Here is a 20642-nt window from a genome sequence, read left to right as displayed (position 1 = left end):
CTCTACGCAGAATTATATGCAAAATACACACATGAAATATTACGTACTTATTAAAAACAATATTGCATATTAGAAATAACGCTAGCAGACAGCACGTGCTTATTCGTCCTTGTTGAAATTGGGATGATGTCCTGCTTTTAATTTGTAAGATTTTCGAATGAATACGAAACGAATAGATTAGAAACAGTTCTTTATCTATAATCTGAGAAATTATCGTCAGGGAACCGTTTCATTTCCTGGGGACTAGTAAAGACAAACGCACGGTGAGTGTCCTGCGGTGCTTTTCAATGATAAATGTGTATTATTATACATATTAATAAACAAAAAAATTGATAATATAGTGCTACAGTTTAACAAAATACAGTCAGAAAACATTTATCATGATGTAAGTTTGAGTGAAATGAAGTATTATCTTGTCTAGTTACTGCTGGAATTTGTCTCATTATGTTAGGAAGCATTCGAATAAAGCATACGGACAACGAGGAGACTGGTGTTGTTGATTGTTAAGCACTTTTCTATTATGAATATTCATATACAGTAAGGTCCATAAGTATTTGGACAGCAACACGATGTTTGTGATTTTTGCCTCTGTGCACCACCACGACGGATTTGATATGAAGCAAGCATGATGGGATGGAAGTGTAGACTTTCAGCTTTAATTCAGGGCTTTGACAAAAATATTGCATTAACAGTTTGCGCAAATAAATAAATAAATAAATAAATAAATTGGCTGTAATTCCTAGAGTCCGTCCATTTTCACAGGCTCAAAAGTAATTGGACAAACTAAGGATCGTAAATGTTAGGATTATTTTGAATACGTGGATGCAAGTCCTTTGAAGTCAGTGACCGCCTGAAATCTGGAAGCTACGGTCATCACCAAATGCAGACTTTCCTCCAGTGAGATGCTTTGCCAGGCCTTTACTGCAGGCGCCTTCCGTAGTTGCTTGTTCGTGGGTCTTTATGCCTTCAGTTTCATCTTCAGTGAGTGAAAAGCGTGCTCAGACGAGTTGACGTCACTGGACGTTTAAAAACACTGCATTTCTTTGTGTTAAGAATTAGCCCTTGGGTCGCTTTTGTCGTAGGTTTTGGGTCGTTATCAATCCGTACTGTGAAGCGACGTCCTGTGGGTTTCGCAGCATTTGACGGAATCTGAACAGAAAGTATAGCTCTATACACTTCAGAATTCATCCTGCTACTTTTATCAGCAGTCCCTAAGCCCTGCATGCCCATGTCATAACACTGCCTCCACCATGTTTGACAGAAGATGTGGTATGCTTTGTAACATGAACCCTTCCTTTGTTTCACCATACTCTTTATTTTCCCATCATTCCAGTACAAATTAACCTCACATCAGGATTGATCAGGCTTTTTAAAAAGAGGTTTTGTTTTTTTAAGCAAAGTCTAATCTGGCCTTTCTGTTCTTGCGTGTTCCCAGTGGTTTGCATCTTGAGGTAAACGGTCTGTATTTACATTCACGAAGGCGTCTCTTTATTGTCTAACTTTGACAATGACTCGCCTACGTCCTCCAGAACGTTCTTGACTTGGCTCGATGTCCTGAAGGGGTTTTTCCCTTCACCAAGGAAAGAATTCTGCGATCATCCACTTTAGTCGTCTTCCGTGGTTTTTTTGGTGTCGCTGAGCTGGCCAGTGCGTTCCTTCTTTATAAGTACGTACCAAATTGTCGATTTTGGCCACTACTAAAGCTTCTGCTATCGCCGATGGGTCGGTTTTGTTTTTCCAGCCTAACGACGGCATCATTCGCTTGCATCGACACCTCTTCGGACCCATGAACAGCAATCAAAATGCAAATTCAGTGCTTTGGAATCCAGACCTTTTATCTCCTGAATTTGTCACGAAATAGCAAGGAAACACACCGCACCTGTCCATGAAACCGCTTATCGACTGCAATATTTTTGTTAAACCCCTTGCATTAAAGCTGAAAATCTACACTTCAAGCACATCTTGACTACTTCATTTGAAAATCCATCGTGGTGGTGTACCGAATCAAAAAAAAAAAAAATGAAAATTGTGGCACTGTCCAAATACTTATGGACCTGACTATGTCTGAGTCTGAGGACTCCCAAAGTTATCACGAAACACCACATTCTTTAGCCTTGGATTCTTCAGAATATAAATACAGCAATTTAAACAGAAAATATTTTTGTTTTATTTTATTGGTTTTATTTTTTTTAGAAAAGTAATCTGCACAAACATGCTTAGCGAAAAAAGTAGAATGCAACAAACATCCACACGTTAAATGAACAGAGCCGCGGATAAGAAAAAGCGTCACAGTCGGACAGTTCACACTACACTAACTAGGATTAAAACAGAATTGACGGGGAAACAGCATTATAGCAGAGATGATCTTAATTAAGCACTTATAAAATACACGTGTGTGCCGACCAGACATCTCTGAAGAACCAACGGCAGCAGGAAGATCTGACCTCACACTTGTTAAATACATCCTCACATTCACCCGTTTTTGCAGCTCTATCCATTAATTTATATTAATGTTTGTTGAAAACTTTAACGACACGGTTTCGCTGTTTGGCATATGTACAAAATCTTACAAAAATAAAGATATTCATGGCCATTTTACAGGTTTACTCTCACCACCGTTTGGTGCCAAGCGAGGATAAATCAGTTGATCAAGGTACACCCCATGTCCAATCTATGAAATCGCCTTATTTCAAAATCACAAGCCATCAAGAGCTTCGGATTTGTTTTGAGTCGTATGCTGGAAATGAGTTATGAGTCAAGTCTACAGCAAAAACACAAACTTTTTTTTTATGTAAATACCAAATTCTATGGCTTCTCTGCTGCCAGATCAGATAATGAAGCATAAACCAAGAAAAAAAAATAATACTTAAAACCTAAACTAAAGGTTGATTGTGTTTAATAGCAAACGACGTTGTGGAGAAACTGCCGATGACGGCCAACGCAAAGGGGATTCTCTCTCTACTGATTGCCAGCTGAAGAGGTTTAGCAAGCACTTCATCGGGAGAAAGAAAAACACTACCATGCATGTCAGAGTCCTCAAAATGCAACGCACTCCCCAATATCTAAGCATACAAAATCAGACACAAAAAAAATGGCTCGTGAACGAACATGTGTTTGTGACGACAGAGTCAAAGTAGAGCGCTCAAAGACTGCGAGTTTCGAGAAAGTCCTGAAGTTCTACACGTCGTCGCTATTCTCAGTGACTGACGACATACTCGCGTAGATAAGACTGGGTGAGGCTGCGGAGCTCTTCCAGAGCGTAGTCCTCGGGCATGGGTAAGCGTCCGATGTGGGGTGCGAGATGGCACAGCGGGATGCGGCGAGGATCCGGAGCGCCCTCTCCACCCTGCTGAAGGCTTAGCACCGCACGCAGGATGTTAGCCAGACGTTTGGCCATTTCTGTACGTCAAGCAGAACAAGCAACACCGTTATACACGTTTCTTTTAGTAAAAGGTTATAGAATAGGAACGGCACAAAGGAATAACATGCAGCTCATAATGCACACGTAGTATATGCATAGACATACCGTATACACACTTCCGGTCAAAAGTTTGTGGACACTCGACTGAAATGTTTCTCATGAGCTTTAAAAGCCTTCTGATCTGAAGGCGTGTGATTAAATGTTTGAAATCGGCGTCGTAGACAAAAATATAATCGTGCCGACATGTTCGTTTCTTTCATTAGAAAACGAACATTTTATTAACGAAAATCTCTTTTTTTTTTTTTTTAAACGGACGACTCGGAGCGAAATATTCTGAAAAGCAGGAGATCAGAGTCCGGCGTCGGTGTGAACTCCTTTAATACGGTTTAAAAAGCATCTCGGGGAAATTCCTCAAGAAATCACTCGAGAAAACGCCAAGAATACATTTCTGGAAATTTTTAGAAGCTAAAATACTAAATTATTTTGATTTATTTGGGATTTTTTTTATCACGACATAATTCCCATAGTTCCGTTTGTGTTACTCCAGAGTTTTGATGACTTTATTATTATTATATAATGTGGGGGAAAAATTAAAATAAAGAATGAGTGTCAAATCTTTTGACCGGTAGTGGACATGTGTGTACAAACACACACACACACACACACACACACACACACACACACACACACACACACACCTGACTGGGCAAGTCTGTCTTTGGCTTTGAAACAGGGAAGGAGCTCAATCCTGCTGCACAGTGAGGTCACGTTGTTGTGTAGCCGCTCCAGCTGGAATCCTGGGCTGTCCGCCTGAACAGATTTTTAAATAAGCAAATTTCAAAAATGACGGCAAGAATCTAACACTAATAACTCGGGTCAACATTTTAAGCCTTATTTAGACCTATATATTTAGGTTTTATATAAAGCCTAGTTTAGACCCTTGTTTGTGATCCTGTACCTTCTGAATGGTTTTCAGGCTCTGAATAACGCGGATGTAGTCCAGATAGACGCGTCCGGACGTGTCCCAGTCCTGTATCTGAACGCTGAGCTCAGGCACAGCCAAGCCTTCCAGAAACTCCTTGAGATACTCGTGATTATCATTAACGATGCAGTCTTGAAGAAAACAAACAACAAAAGGAGGATTATTTCAGATTTGAGGTAAAAGACCACAGAGCTCTCATCACCTCTTGTATGTTAGAATTAGTTATGGATACTGGATAGTCCTGACTGAGAATATTCTCAAAGTCCAGGCTATTATTACTGCTCCGCGTATCGCAGACGAACCTGAAGCCAGGTTTTGGATGATGAGCCGGTGGCAGCGGTTCCAGTGTCCGGCCCTGAAGAGGTGCAGCGCTTCACGGTGCTGGTCTCCGTCCCTGCGTGCCCGGGTGGCCTTGGCTTCGTGGATCCACTGCATGGGGATGAGCAGCTTGTCAGTGAGGAAGCGTTCCTTCTCTGCGGACTCGTCAGTCTCCTCCAGGGCACAATGCTGGTTCAGGATCTCCCGCACAGCACGCTCTCGAAGCCTACGCATCGGCCGTTTTATAAGACACAACAAACAATGCTCAGCAAACACACACACACACACACACACACACACACACACACCAGTCACTACGAATTCCCTTTCCGACTGCACCGTAAAGCTTCTCGGCTTCCTTATCGAGGCCTTGTTGCATATTCCAAGCCCTTCTGGTTGGCTACTACACAACCGCAACATACTGAAATTAAAGCCAGCGTACTCACAATGAGTCAGGGATGTGCAGCAGAACAAAAACAGCCATCTCCCACAGGCCCACGCTCTCGAGCTGGGCAGCGTAGCTAGTGTGGAGGAGACTCTGGCGTGGCAGTGACAGGTGGGTGTAGTTCAGGGCTTGTAGCACATTCCACAGGTGCCAACTTAGCCTGTAGTCCAGCTGATCTGCAGTCACTGTAGTGGGGTCCAGCAGCTGGTGCAGGCTGTAGTGCCTGAACAAATCAAATCAAATTTACAGAAGAGTGCTGAGCATTTCTGAAGAAAAAAATCTGTGCTGAAAAATAGTTAATTAGTGTTTCAAACTAGGGAGTCCTTTCGTCAAGTAAAACCACGTGTACGCTCGAATCGCTTCACCTATACAGACACATCTGTAAAAGGTTTAAGGTCTACTTACTTGTCACTGTAAAGCTTAAGCAGATGGAAACAGATGTCATAGAGCGCTTTTGTAGATTCTGTTTCCTCCATCTCTTCCACAGCTTCCTGCTCTACATCATCCATATAGGGCGGGAGAGGAGCGCAGGCATATTTTCTTCCATCTTCCGAACCCTGACAACATGCATGCGCAAACAAAAATTATTATTTATTAAAAATCCGGTTCATATCATCAGGAAGTCAACAGGATACTACTTATATAATATAACACATATGTGCGGATCATGTACAGTGATAAATCCTGTCCGTTTTAGGAGTGTGGTTTAGGGTAAAGGTGTTAGGCTATTTTCAGCCATAAAATATTAATGTATTCTCGATAAGATTTCCAGCGGTTTAAAAAAGTTTGGTATTAATCTTACATTGAACAGAACTATTACGTAGGATTCGTACCTGAAAGGCGGCTTCGTATTTGGCTAGAGAGTCTGCGACGGAGGCCGTAGGAGGCAGCATGTACCACAGATGCACAGCCAAACAGCGCTTCCAGTCCAGCTCCGAGCACACGTTTATACAGCAGTCTGTCGTCTCCCAAACCTGACCCGAGAGATCCGACAAGCTCACAAGTTAATCAGCGTATACCGATCGACAACCTAAAACACGTACGCGTTAACGCTTTAGTCTTACGGGTTTGCCAGCGAGTAGGGCGAAAATGTGCAGTCTCTCCTCCTGGATGAAAGAGTCCGTCTGCATTCGGTTCCAGTCTGCTAACTGGAGGGCCAAAAGATCTCTGCTGAACTGAGACCCCGCAGCCTGGGACAGCAGCAGGGACAGACGATGGTCTCCTACAAACACACACACGTACAGTAAATCATTAAGCTATACTAAAAACACGCACGAGAAGCGGTCGTACAGTTTCGATGATGTGCTGAGGATGTACTCACCATTTTTCTGGGCCAGTCTGCAAGCCTCACTGATGCAGTGGCCGGTCAGGTAGCTGAAGATGGCGTCGACGTGGCAGCGTGTCTGATTCCGACACACTTCTTCCTGGATGCGTTGGGCAGCGCTTTCAGACAGCCAGCGGGAGAAACTGCGCCTTCTCGCGTGTCGGTCTTGGTAACCTCCGCCGACCTCCGGCTCCGAGTCCCGATCTCCGAGCCGTCCCCACAGAGCCTCACACAGAGTCCATACTTGCTGCCAGTGACCGAGTACAGCTGATGGAAACAACAGGAGGACTCTTGATATAACTCGTAACGAAAGATTCCAGTTTCTACTCTGTTAGTAAATCGCACTGCATGCAACAAGTCTGCAACTTGAGCTGATCTTACACCAATGTTCCCAACATTTATAAAAAACCAAGTTTTTTTTGTTTGTTTGTTTGTTTTTTAAAAACATGTCGAAAAAAAGGAATCTTCAGTGGAAAGTTGTGGAGAGTCATACCCTAATGCATTAAACAACAGGTGCATCTTATATCGTGTACAAGTTCATTTCACCCTCCATAATTTAATTAAAAAAGTGGAACTTGCATATATTCTGGATTTCTTTTTTTAATCTCGATGATTATGGATTACAGCTCATGGAAATTAAAAATCCAGCATCTCAAAATATTAGAATAAAGAATTTATAATACAGAAATGTCGACCTGAGAAGACTCTGATCAGCTAATTAACTCAAAACACCTGCAAAGTGTGTTGTAATTTTTTTGAGATTCTTTTTTTCTTATATTTAAAAGATTATTAAATAAATAGATTAACAACTAGAATCTAATTATTTTTATTTTATTTTTTTTTCAGACTGGCCTGTCAGTTAGTTTACTCGATCCAGACACGGGTCTTTAGTCAGATTTTAAACAGACTACTACGCTGTGCCGTTCTGAGCCGAGGGAGATCGATCACCCTACCGTCTCCAGCTCCGCCCTTCTTCAGGACCTCCACGATCCACTTGGCGTACTCGTGCAGAGCATTCACTCCTTTCTCCGGTTGGATGAAGGGGCAGGCATCGTCAGTGCTGAATGTGCTGTGCTCGAGCCCGATCTCAAGCGGCTGGTGGTACATGGCCAGGCTCTCCGCAGTCTCCTTGGGCTCCATGCCCACCACCTGCTCCACATGTACTTTAAAGGGGCTTTCAGCAATCCTGCAGCAAACATGGTACAAAAACAAATTAAACAAATTTGAACGCCAGACGCGTGCGTTAAAGTTTCTTATGAAAGTCGAACTAAACTTTAAAACAGCTTAGTAAACTCGATTAACATTCGTTCGAGTCGTCCGCTCAACTCACTGCCGGTTCTTGCTAGGTCTGGGCAAGAAGCCGAAGCCCATGGCGTCTTTGTTCTGATCCTTCGACTCCGCAGGTGTGCTGAGGTGGTCCCCACAATGCACTAGCGTCCAGTTAGGCCCCCATCCCACCCTGAACGAGCGGCCCATGTACAACGCCGCGTCCATCAGCAGACGGCCTTTTCCAACGGTGACAGAGTTTTCAAGAGGCACGGGGCCGCCCAGTCTGCGTGCTCCTACAGTCCTCGGCATGAGCTCAGGGGCAGGAGGAGGTAAAACGATGGAGGTGCCCAGTGACGGCCACGAAGCTTCTGGTACTGCTGACTTACTCAACTTCTGAGGGCTCCCTCCGAAAGGAAGCTCTGGCAGCTGCGAAAAGAGCCCTCCGGCCGAGGTGAACTTGCTCTGCAGAAGGCCGCCCACTTCCAAGGGGAAAAAAAAAAAAAGAATCATTTGTTTTAGTCACACACCAGTAAGTAAGGCCTACTAATATACACTACCGGTCAAATGGAACTATGGGAATTATGCTGTGATAAAAAATCCAAAATAAAATCAATATAATTGAGTATTTTCACATCTTCAAAGTAGACGCCCTTTTTGCCTAGAATTTCCAGAAATCTATTCTTGGCGTTTTCTCACCCGATTTCTTGAGGAATTTCCCCGAGATGCTTTTTAAACAGTATTAAAGGAGTTCCCACCGACGCCGGACTCTGATCTCCTGCTTTTCAGAATATTTCACTCGAGTTGTACGTTGAAAAATATACTTAATTGTAAATAAAATGTTAGTTTTCTAATGAAAGAAACGAACACGTCGGCACGGTTATATTTTTGTCTACGACACCGATTTCAAACGTTTAATCACACACCTTCAGATCAGAAGCTTTTTAAAGATCATGAGAAACAGTTCAGTCGAGTGTCCACAAACTTTTGACCTGTAGTGTATGCATATAAACCATGTCAGTAGTGATGGTGCCAAAATTTGCTAACCTGATAGCCTGGCCTGGGATTTACCGAGTAAAAGCCGCGAAGGAGACGACACCTCCTCCAAGAATTTCGGAGGGAACTGCTCGTGAAACAGGTCGCAGTCGTCATCACCAACAAACAGGGACGCCTTCATAATCTGCGCAGTTTACAGGAATAAAACGCAGAAGGCGTATTAAAATACAGCACAGTCAGGTCAGGACGTCAATATACAAAAGCAATAGCGATATTAACTTAAGTCAAGTTAAAGCCTACGGATGGACTCGATCGATTATGCAAAACAACAGTGTGTGCAGTGTATCGCGTGAACGCTGCGAAGACCTGAAGAGTGTGTGGGTTGATTCCTAACGAGGAGGCGATCTGACTGGAGGCAGAGATGGGCTCCGGCTCAGCAGGGGTCGCCGCTCTTAGGGCCATCCTTGTGTCATCCTCCAGCACGCAGTCGTCCTCGTCAAACAACACTCCGTCTGCTGGAGGCTCCTGGGTAATATCCGCCATGTCGCTGTCCAGCTCCGACACGCGGCTCAGAAGCTCCAGTACCGCCTTACTCTACACGCACGCACAAAGACACACCGTGAGACGCGCTTATTTTTACACAGATGTACATCCTGCACACTCGGGACTAAAATGATCGGCAAATTAATAACCATACGTTCAACAGGTTACACACAGGGACATTCTTCTACCCCAAAAAAACAAAATAAAAAAAATAAAAAGGACACTATAGTACTGCATGGCCAAATAATGCAATTTTATTTCTGTCATGATACATAAAATTAAAATGTGTACAATCCTTCACCCAGTTCATATTTTAAGCCACTGAAACTGGAGGCTGTTTAGGAATTAGGAATCACAAAATCACAGCAATTCCCTCGCGAAATGGAAGAACAAAAACAAACAAAGACATCACATTAACACTTCTAATAGTGCAACAAAACTGCTTTTAAATACATTCATCAGTTCACGTCACATGATTACGACGACTTGTAAATGTATTCTCAACTATAAAACTTTATTAATAATCCTCAACTAGGACAGCCTGGATTTATTTATCGGCATCAGAGGCACAGGAGGCAGAGGATTCAGATGAACTCGGCGTGTTCCTCGGGTCTCTACCTGAGCTTGTGGCGCCATCTGCTGATGCTGTTGGGAAAGTGGGATTTGTTGCAGTCCCGCCGGGACGGCCGTTTTCATCTTCTTCGCCTCCGTTTTAGCCGGAGGGATGTCTTCGTCTTCGTCCGAGTCTTGCAGGCCATACTTGGAAAAGTGGGCCACCTGGAGAAGAGACGGGATTATTATCCGAGACGTAAATAAATGAAGCGTGACAGTTTATTTTTTCCCCGCAAAGCAAGTCAGGAAACATCAAATTCCATCTAGTGAATACGACACAGACACAACAAATGATCGAATACTCGATCGTATATACACACAGCATGTAAAAAAAAAATTAAACAATTTTTAAAAAAGGTCTATATAATTTTACAATTCCTAATAAACAATAGCACAAAAAAAAGGGGGCTTGTACCTCAAATACCCAGGAGCCGGTCTCAGGTCTGTACTCCAGGAAGCGAGCACCTTGTTTGCGAGAGACGTTCTCCAGGCGTTCCTCGTAGTTCATCTCGCTCAGACGCTGAGGACTTTTGATCTGAGTGCAGGTGGTTTTGTCGTTCGGCCAAACGCCGTCGAGGGTCACTTCTGCTCGTCTGTACACGAGAGTTAACACGAGAGTCTTAATGCGAGAAAACACACAGTGCGGAACACAAACCGATCGACGGCTGTTCGAGTTCAAAAAAAGTCAAATCGGGAACACGCGAGATGGCACTGCTAACCTGTTCAGGCCCTCTCCTACAGAAGGCTTATCTTTGTCATCGGGGTAGACGATCACTTCCTTCCGTCTCAAGTGCACGATTTCGTCGAGATTCAGATCGGTCAGATTCACTTCACCAGGGAAGAAAACAGACCCGTAGCCTGAGGACAGAAATAAAAACACGACGACGTCACGTCCTCGGTTACTTGACGTTTATCTGTATCGTAAACCCAACGCTTTGGGAATCGTGAGCCGTACTATAATACCTTTCCTTCCGACTGTGAAGTTCTCGACAATACACTCCCCGTTTTCATTCAGCATCTTCCCCAGCTCCTCCATGGACGGGATGGTGTAGTAGCCGACCCGAGTGAGAACGATACCTGCAGACACGAAAGGGTTAGGGTAAAACAATGATGGTTCTACAGATCAACATGACGGACTTAAAAGGCTTTCAAGCCTACGACCACCAGCACCACCTACCGGCTGGGTGAGGAGGTTTCTGTGCCTCCAGCTCCTCGTCTCTCTCTTCCTGAACGCTCTCGTCTCCCAAAGAGATCTCCTCGCTGCTGAGGTCCAGGTCTTTGCGGACACCGGCGGATCTCCTCATGTTCAGCTCGCTGATAGTGTCTTGCAGCGAAGGACTGGGCTGCGTGTGTGGGATGGGCTTAGCAACGGGGTTGGTGTAAAACCTGGAGACTTGCAGATCGTCCTCGGCTCCTCCATCCACGTCATGGGTTTCCTCTGCGTCTGCTCTCAGACTGGAGACAGATTCGAAATGTTACTGAGGATATTCCTGGCAGTGATGCACCACATAGTTAAAGTGCACTAGGATGTTTAGGGGCAGTGATGTGGGCTTTCCCCCCTCCACAAAACTTACAGCATGGTAATAATATACAGTAGTTATTAGATACCGATATAAAATCTGACCTGAGGCCGTTCTGTGGGTATTCCGACGGCGAGTTCAAGTCGTCTGCCTCCCTGTTCAGTGGGCTGCTGTACAGACTGCTTCCATTCAAGTTCTTTAACACGAGTTTCTTGATGCTTCTCCTAAAAACAAAACAAGCGTAAAACACTTCAGCTAGTGGACTTTCACAAGCCATTATGGTGTTCTGGACAAGAACACAAGCTCTCCGTTTAAAAATGTCCCTTACCTGGGCATAAAAGCTCCGTTGGTGAGAGAAGGTTCATCATCGTCTAGCCCGTCAAAAAGCTGAGATTTCCCAGAACCTGATGAGGTGAGGGCTTTGGGACGCACACGTGTGGCAGGACGAGGGGTGAGCTTGTAGTGCGTAGGGGTTGTCAGGGCTTTCTGGGCAGCTGGATTTGTAGGCTTCAGGCGCTAATTAAAGCGAAAATTAGCAAGAATACAATATAAAAAATTTAAAAAAACTAATTAAGGGGAAAAAAAGGGGTAAAACTGCAGAAGAGGTCACCTACCTCCTCTTTCTTCTTGGGGTCGGAGAGCGGATTTCTAAAAAGGGGTGAATCCCCGAAAGGCGAGTAGTTAAGCGCGTTGAGCTGCTGCTGTAGCGCTGCTTGCTGCGCTGCAGCGTTGGGATCCGTCAGTGCTGATGGAGCAAACGTCAAGGTTTAGCAATCTTCTCATCTTAAATGCTCCATAATCTTTACACTAGCCTAGTCACATCCACACAACAGTTTCTTTTTAATACCTTGGTTCTTTAAAAAAAACAAAATATGAACTCACCGACAGGTTGCTGCGGTGCGCCGAAGTTCAACATGCTGGTTCCTGTGTTGAAGTTAGTACCGCCGAACGTCCCCACTGTCCCCAGAGTGGAGCTGATCTTGTTCTGGTTATTTCCAAACAGAGACGTCTGGCCTGTACCTACACATGAAAGGATATAAAGGCAAGAGGTTACATTTCCACAAGAGCCTAAAACATTGCGTGCGCAATTAATCCTAAACGACACGGCTCGTACCTGCTCCGAAACCTGTCCCGAGTCCAGTTCCTAGTGTACCGGTGGCAGGTTTGTTTCCAAACAGACTTACTCCGGGAGGATTGGCTCCAAACCCTAAGTGACATGTTTAAAAGTTGCCTTTAGCTGTTAGAAATCAAACATTACCAAAAAAAAAAAAAGACTACAAATAATAATTCTCACACTCACCAAAGGTGGAGGTGTTTGTGTTTGGCCCCAAGGTGAGTGTGGGTTTGTTGCCAAACAGGCCTGTGCCTGTTCCAAAGGAGGGAGCGCTGGTGGTGGTGGTGCCAAAACCAGCAGGCTTGTTACCAAACAGATTCTGTAAGAATAAGAAATCCATTATATATTTAAAAAAAACAAACATTAATAATGAGATTAAGTCTGAGATTCTCCACCAATCACCTGTGTACCCACATTCCCAAAGCCGGTGTTGGGCTGCCCGAAGAGTCCGGTGCTGGTGCCGAAGCCAGTGGCCGTACTGGTGTTGGCCGTGTTTCCAAACAGACCCCCGGTCTGCGAGGCAGCCGTGTTCCCAAACAGACCCTGATCGCAGAAAATTACACAACGGTCCACATATAAGACAACTACAAAAGATCAACGTCAGCACTATCGATTACGAATCTGCTAGTCTGGTGCATACGAACCATGCTGCTGGTATTGGCCGAGCCCATGGTGTTGGTGGCACCGAACGAGAAGCCCGTGTTTTGGGTGGTGGTGGTCTGACCGAAGGGCTTGAAGAGACTATTAGCCTGTGACGACTGGCCAAATAAACCACCTGGAGTTGGCCCGAAGCCACCTGCACCTGCAGAACATGTTACAGTTAGTCATGTCACTGTTCTTCATTTCAAACTTCACGGATGCACAGAATTGTTTGGAGCTGAGTGCAGAGATTTTCATACCCTTGCTTTGGGGGGGAAAAAAAACTACATTATATTGTGAAAACAAAAAACAAAATCAAGTTTAAATATATATTGTCATTATACAGTATGAGAGCGGCCTCTAGAGGCAAAATACAAACCATCACTGCCAAATTTTGTTGTGTTATTTGAAGTGGTTTTTTTTTTTATTCATATTGGATGTCTTTTCATTTTTATTATTATTACTGTTACTTTTTTGGTTCAGTTGAGTTGTTTTTTATTTACTTTAATATTTAATACATTATTTTATCTTTTAAAAAGTACAATACATTATCATGGTACAGTTGGTACGGTTTATTTCTGTAATAAATACTCATTTAAAATCATTTTTGTAAAGCTCTGCAAGATTTTAATTTGAGTGTTATGTAAATGTACACTGAAACTTGCACACGTATTACATACTAGCACTGAAGGAGGGCTTGGGCTGGTTGAAGCTGAAGCCGGTACCCGAGGAGCCGAAGAGGCCGGTAGCAGTGCTGGGAGTCGGGGTGGCGGCAGCCCCGAACAGGCCGCCTGCATTGGCTGCCATTGGGTTGGAGGGTCCCTTCCTCCCTGCCTGGTAATCCTCCAACCTTAGCTCCTAAAAATAAAAAAAATTTAAATAGAAATAGAAATGCAATTGTTAAACATATCAAACAAAAGGTTATTGCTCTGGACACTAGATAAAATAAACCCACTGCTTCTGACCTCTAGAGATTTGTTTTCATACTCCTTCATGGCTGTGATGCACTGGTGCTTGGTGTTGATGCTGGTCGTCACACCGCTCTTTACCATTGTGTCACTTCCTGTTGGTGGCTGAAAGAAATCCAGAGATGGATAAAAATTAAAAACGGCTTAAAAATATTTCTTACTAAATTTTATAAAAAGAAAAAAAAGTTAAATCATACAGAAGAATAATCACGATTAAACCTACACTAAATTTGATGGTTGTGCCAGGCTGGGTAGCAGTAAAGCCTGAGGATCCGAACAGAGATGAGGTTCCTCCAAACGGATTGGAGGTGGTGTTGGTTGTCCCAAACAACCCTCCGCTGCTGGTACTTGTACCAAAAGCTGCAAAACAGATTTGACGATTTAAAAAGATTTCAATTAAATCACATTATTCTGTTAATTTAACTCCTTACTGAACAAATTAAACCGAACTTACTACCAAAAGAGGCAGGTTTATTGGCACTGAATGCATTGCCTGGCTGAGAGAAAAGGCCTCCGCTTCCTGTATTAGTACTGCCAAAGAGGCTGTTCGAGGTACCGCCGCTTGTAGCGTTGAAACCAAATCCACTGCTCGTAGACGACGTGACGGGCTGACTGAACGTGCTGGAGCCAAAAAGCCCAGCTGGGTAAAGCAAAACATCACATCGGATCAGATCATTCGTACGTGAGGTTCTGTTCATGATCTCTTTCAGCTCCTAAAACTCAAGACTACAGAACGAAGCATCAGAAGCTCATCTGATTCATTCGCCACCTGTTTGACTCCAGAGTCAAATGATTTTGACCCTAACGAGCGTACCCATGAGAGTCGAGAGACTCCCAGCTATCCACCCGATCACGCGGTTGCCGCTCGGCATCCCGGGACAAAGAAAAGCTTTCATCCAGCGTTGCTGAATACTGCTGAAGAACTTTAATCGCCGGTTTAGAAACAAAGCGAAAGCTTTTATTCAAGAAGCACCACACGGGTCTAACATTTGGAAAGTGAGACCGTGACACCGAAAACGTATTCTACGAACCACGTTCAAAATCACTGCTCAAAAATTCACCACCTGGAGATATAGCAGTAGCATTTACATATATGAATATATAGAAGTAAATTAGCATACCAGGTTTGTTCTGTGCTGCCCCGAAGAGACCACCGGTGTTGTTTGTGGTTCCAAAAGCAGAAGCACCAAAACCACCTGTAGTTCCAAACGCTGTGTCTGGGAAAATTTAAAAGCGAAAAGAGATTGTAAGAAATAATAAAATAACAGAAACCATCACAGAAATTCTAATACCATTCCATTCCACTACAAATACCATTCCAAACCATCAACTAACCATTAAAACCATTACCGTTCCTTAACGGTATCCACTAAAGGAAAAACATGCCACCAATAAAAGACAGCAAGTTACCAGAAGAAACCCCCAGGGGCCGTTAGAGTTTCCGTTAAAAACCAATACCATTCCCATTATAACCTTTAAAACCATTAACAAATTCTGACGGTTTCTATGGGGTTTTTTTTTCCTTCCACAATTTGGTCGCTTGCCGATTCCCATCCGCTCGGACGAAAGCGCTACCCGCCTTCTCCAACGTACGTGAGCTCATAGATGCTCACGATTGGCTAGCGGCGCCGAGAGCATGGCTGATTTCGCTCCCTGGGATGACACGGACGGCTGCGGCATCGCCGAGGTTCAAACTCGTGATCTCCGGACCATGCCACAGCCATCCGTGGGAGTTAAGGGACAAGGGACAGCACAACACAAACAACGTAAAACATTTTAAAACCGCTCGTTTTGAACTGGAAAGATAAGCATGCAAGTATTAAAATAAACAAACAAATAAATAAATAAATAAATCCCTCTTTTAACCCACACAGACAAGTTTATTTACATACAGATATAGAAGACAGTCTGATTGGCATAACGCTAAAAAAAAAAATTCAGAAAAGTGGTCAAAAAGTTAAGCATAAGTGACATCCTGAACACTTACTCTGTTGCCCGAATGTAGATGAAGCCCCAAATCCTCCTGTTCCTCCCCCGAAGGGAGCACCGAAAGACTTGTTGAACATCTTGCGCTGCTATAGACACCGCATAAGTCTGCCTCAGACACAAAAACAAATCAATTCGAACGGAAACTGAAAAACATACAGTCCACGTACCGTTTTTTTAATACGCGGGCTAACTTCCGAGACCACAACGAGCTAAAGCACTGGTTCACGACTGCGACCTGAATTCTAGTTTCGAGTCCGTAACGCTCACAATGACAGGCAGAATATTTACAGCTACAAGGTAATCAACGTATTCAACAATTACGTGTTGGTTATCCGTCAAAACAGTCGCGGGATGATGAATGAAGACAAAAATCCGAAATTGGTCACGAATTTTATTTCGTCAGTCTCTCAACAGTTTCGTTGTTCAAGTACCTAAAAACTATTCTGCTTTTTTTTTTTTAAACAAAGGAAAAAAAACCCAACAATTTTCACAAAGAGCTCTCGCTTGCATCATCTACATTACTTTTTTTTTTTTTCTTTTTTAAAAAAGGCCCCAAAAACGATTAAAAACTCCTTCGATCGATGGCTATACAATACAACTACATACATTTATTCAACTCTTTTGGACTCTTTTTCTATCCTATTTTATGTATTACGTCTTTTTCCTCACTTCTGTTAAATGCGTATCCGTATGTCAATATTTAATTTAATAATAATAATAATAATAATAATAATAACGTTAAAACATTTACAGCTAACATGCTGGTGAGAATTTTACACGTTCTTATCAGGTTACGATAAACCTTTTTAGATCATACTATACGTCTTTTTACACTGTGCGAGCCTATTTAAGCTTCAGATTACCTACAATGACCGGATGACGATTATATTTGGGGGGGGGGACCCCCACACATCTATTTTTTATGTCAAGAGTAAAAACTTTTACGGCTTTAATGAGAAATTCAGTACACGAGAATAAACGTATTTGTCGGCTGAATAATTCACACAATGCTATTATTATACTGTTTCAAACCCTTACGCAGTCACCTATGAGAAAATATTGGCCTAATGATCTATTTTTAATGTTTTGTATTGTATGTAATTGTGTTGTTTGTTGTGCATTTCTTTTCTAACAGACTTTGAGGCTGGAAATAAATAAAGTAAGTAAGTATTTTGTGTCAAAGTTCAGCTGATAATTAACTCTTATAATCAAATCAATTACAGTGTATTTTAGAAAGAGAGAACATAAAGGCACACATTACCTGAGGTAAAAAAAATTAATAAATAAAACTATTAGAAGAATAACATGTCATTAAAAAAAAAGTAAATAAAGCTTTATTTGAGCTTTTATAGTGCTCTAACTTTAAACAAGTGCTACTGAAAAGTTTTCCAGGCGCCAGAGACAGGCCTAGTGATGGGTCAAGGCCTGCGTTTTATACACTCTGGTCTAGCGCGTGTGTGTTAGCTAAATAAATAATCAGGATGAAATTATTTGTATTCACTGACACACAAACTACCAATAGAGTGATTATCTGGAAGATTAACATGAAGTCTGAATGAGCTAAACTGGTTTTAAAACCGGATTTATCCTGTAAGAACTAGCGTGAACTGACAAACACTGACCAAAACCTATTAACTAGGCTAAGGTGTAGTTTAACTACACTACAGATAGAGAAGCTGGATACGTTTATTATTAATAATAATTATAATTATTACTATTTTAACACGTGTGTGGTGTTATGTTATGTTAGCATTTCGGGATTATGTGCTAGTAGAGCACCACTACCAGGGATGTTAGCTTAAACCTAGCATGCTAACTTCAACTTTTACAGTAAAACTTTTATTTTATAAACTTGAAACGAATACACCGAAATGTTTTAGACGCTCACTGTGTATATATATAAATATATATAGACGCTTTACGCATTTTTTAAAAAAAAATCATATCTGCAATAAACCCAGTTAGTTATCGTTAACTAGCCGAATATTCTCGGATTCACAAGTCGGCTAACTAGCATGATAAATAGCGTAGCTAACGTGGTAGTGCGCGAGACGAAACGAGACAAGACAATTTGATTTTCGACACTGAAAACAACTTTCTCGTTGAAGCACTCACCGGAAGTGCTGCTGTCTCAAAAACCCAAAATCTCAAAGTCGCTCAGGGGTTCCTCTGGTCTCGGATGGTTTTAAAAGATCTCGGTTTTGTAGTGGAGCATTTGAAGAATTTACATGGAGGGAAAGAGCCCATTCGAAATGCGTCATGGACTCTAAAAACGGAGACGCAGATTCGACACAAGTGACGCGCGGTACTCATCTCACACACTTTCGTTGCAAAATCTGTGAAATAATCCGATTTTAATCATTTTCATATATTTAATTTAAAAAAAAAAAACAACTACAACGGTCATGCGTATTTCCTTTTACTGTATATACTAAATATATAATACTTTTACATAAAGTTAATATATAACTACTTTTGTCGAATTTCATCAATGCAAAAAAAAAAAAAAATCGGGAAACAAATAATGAAAGTACGTGAAAATATACTACAGGTGGTTTTGGACACCTGTCCATCACATCACACTCATATGTGTTTCTTCCTCAAACTGTTTCCAGAAAGTTGGAAGCACACAACTGTGTAATACTATAGCATTAAGATTTCTATTCACTGGAACTAACAGGTCCAAACACTGTTCCAAGCACGACAATGCCCCTGTGCACAAAGCGAGCTCCATGACGACATGCTTTGTCAAGATGGTAGTGGAAGAACTCGAGTAATAAAATAATTAAAATAAACAAATAAAATAATTGCCCCACTTCTATGGCGATAAGGTTAGTGAGGCTTGTGAAGTGTTAGAAGAATGGCAGGCATTAAACAGTTCCTCCAGGATCAGAATTACCGTATATATACACACACACACACACACACACACAATCATGGTCTGTCCGAATACTTGATTCTGATTGGCTGGAAGGTGTGCGTTAAAACCATGGCTGCATCCAAAATTGTATACTGTGACAGTACCAGGCTTTGGAAGTAACGGAGTACATGTAACAGCATTACGTGAGTAGGATACAAAAAACTGGTAACTGTAATCCATTACAGTTACGTCAAAAAACAAAGTAATCAGATTACAGGTACACTTTGTAAAAAAAATAAAATAAAATAAAAAAAGGGAATATTATCAGGATTACAATTCTTTTTTCATTTGAAAGCAAAGAAATTAATCTTTTGACAGAACACAATATAGACAGCAGCTTGATTATAGTTCTGTTTCTCTCTTGCCAGTCGTGGCTCACATGAGCAACCTCATGGTGCATATATATATGCACCATGTAACATTTAATTTTGTGCTGGAAAACTAATGTTTGAAAATCTAAAATGTTTTTGTACTGACTCGATAATGTAGAAGTCATAAAATAAAAAAAAATCTATTATAAAGTTTGTACTAAAAAAAATAGGGTGCCTAAAACTTTTGCACAGTACTGTATATATGGGAAGGAACATGTGTGAGATGGATGGTCTTGAAATATAATAAACCTGATCCTCTATGTGTAAGTGACAGAGTGAGACTATTATCATACACGGTGTCCTGTTTATTTCCTTGCTGCCTCTCTTGTGTGTGACTACTGCAGTACAGGAGATTTATACACCTACTGGGAGATGATCGGTCAGTTTGGAGAGGATGCGGTTACGGTGTTTGCTGCTGAACTCGGCTCTGCTCTAGGTAAAGATTTTAAAGTCGATCGCTTATTGTTGGATAGCAGTATTTTTATTTGTTTTGTTTTTTTTCCACATATTGCAGGGTTTCTTCATGATTTTGGAATCATCCACCGTGATGTTAAGGTAAGTAAATGTTTTTCAAATCTCGTATTGAGATGACATAATGAACTGTCAAATGAAGGGTCTGAAACTGTCTGTTTTTATTCCTCATAGATGGAGAATGTTCTTTTATCAGATCAGGGTAAGTGCAGTTTGAACTCTGCATGCTGTGCACTAGAGGGTGCTGAAGATTGCTTTTTGGCTTTAGAGAAGATGGCACAGAACATTCCAGAGTTTGTGCTGAACATTTACATCACACAGTGATGTTAATTAAAGGTTTATTTAATTTGATGACACATATAGGTCTCTGTCTTTAAACATAGCATTGATAAAGTTGTTAAGAGACTGTAATGGATGTGAAATCATGCTGTTACATGGACATGCGTTAAAGTATCTGGATATTGTAATGATTTGTTGTTTTCATGTGTATCAGGGCATTTACGCCTGGCTGATTTCGGTTTGTTCCGGAGGCTCGAACGTGGAGGAAGGGCATTCACTATCTGCGGCACAATTCAGTACATGGGTACATTTCTTCCAATAATAGAATGAAATAAATATTATTCAAAAGATATGGCATGTCCTCTGTATGTGAGATGAACTGTTATTATAACTAATATTGCCATTTGGCATCCTCATAAGTCTCGTAATAGCACAGTGTTGTGTAAATGTCTCCTCCATCCTTG

At 42.0% G+C, this 20642-nt stretch overlaps 1 protein-coding gene across 4 annotated transcripts; it reads right to left on the bottom strand.

The window, feature by feature from the left end:
- Positions 1 to 2155: 2155 nt before the first annotated feature.
- On the bottom strand, positions 2156 to 19100 carry nup98 (nucleoporin 98 and 96 precursor). Of its 4 annotated transcripts, none has more exons than XM_053648657.1 (33): positions 18253 to 19100; positions 16136 to 16242; positions 15270 to 15365; positions 14603 to 14788; positions 14372 to 14508; positions 14146 to 14253; positions 13861 to 14038; positions 13186 to 13343; positions 12944 to 13084; positions 12728 to 12860; positions 12542 to 12634; positions 12310 to 12447; positions 12042 to 12172; positions 11756 to 11934; positions 11532 to 11651; positions 11085 to 11362; positions 10871 to 10984; positions 10627 to 10765; positions 10323 to 10500; positions 9914 to 10072; positions 9119 to 9346; positions 8804 to 8936; positions 7821 to 8238; positions 7444 to 7676; positions 6488 to 6757; positions 6231 to 6388; positions 6000 to 6140; positions 5572 to 5723; positions 5168 to 5389; positions 4706 to 4947; positions 4380 to 4534; positions 4120 to 4231; positions 2156 to 3399 (listed from the first exon to the last, which is right to left on the bottom strand). In XM_053648657.1, exons 2-33 carry the CDS (start codon positions 16212 to 16214, stop codon positions 3197 to 3199), a joined length of 5412 nt encoding a protein of 1803 aa, XP_053504632.1. In that variant the 5' UTR covers positions 16215 to 16242; positions 18253 to 19100; the 3' UTR covers positions 2156 to 3196. The 4 variants fall into 4 exon arrangements, with proteins under 4 accessions (XP_053504632.1, XP_053504634.1, XP_053504633.1 ...); XM_053648659.1 differs by having other exon boundaries at positions 11756 to 11943; positions 12728 to 12842; XM_053648658.1 differs by having other exon boundaries at positions 11756 to 11943; positions 12956 to 13084.
- Positions 19101 to 20642: the final 1542 nt, after the last annotated feature.

The sequence above is a fragment of the Ictalurus furcatus genome, chromosome 18 (genome assembly GCF_023375685.1).
Source record: "Ictalurus furcatus strain D&B chromosome 18, Billie_1.0, whole genome shotgun sequence".
NCBI classification, from domain to species: Eukaryota; Metazoa; Chordata; class Actinopteri; order Siluriformes; family Ictaluridae; genus Ictalurus; species Ictalurus furcatus.
Note: the sequence above shows the minus strand (reverse complement) of the source record. Positions and strands in the feature narration are given on the sequence as shown.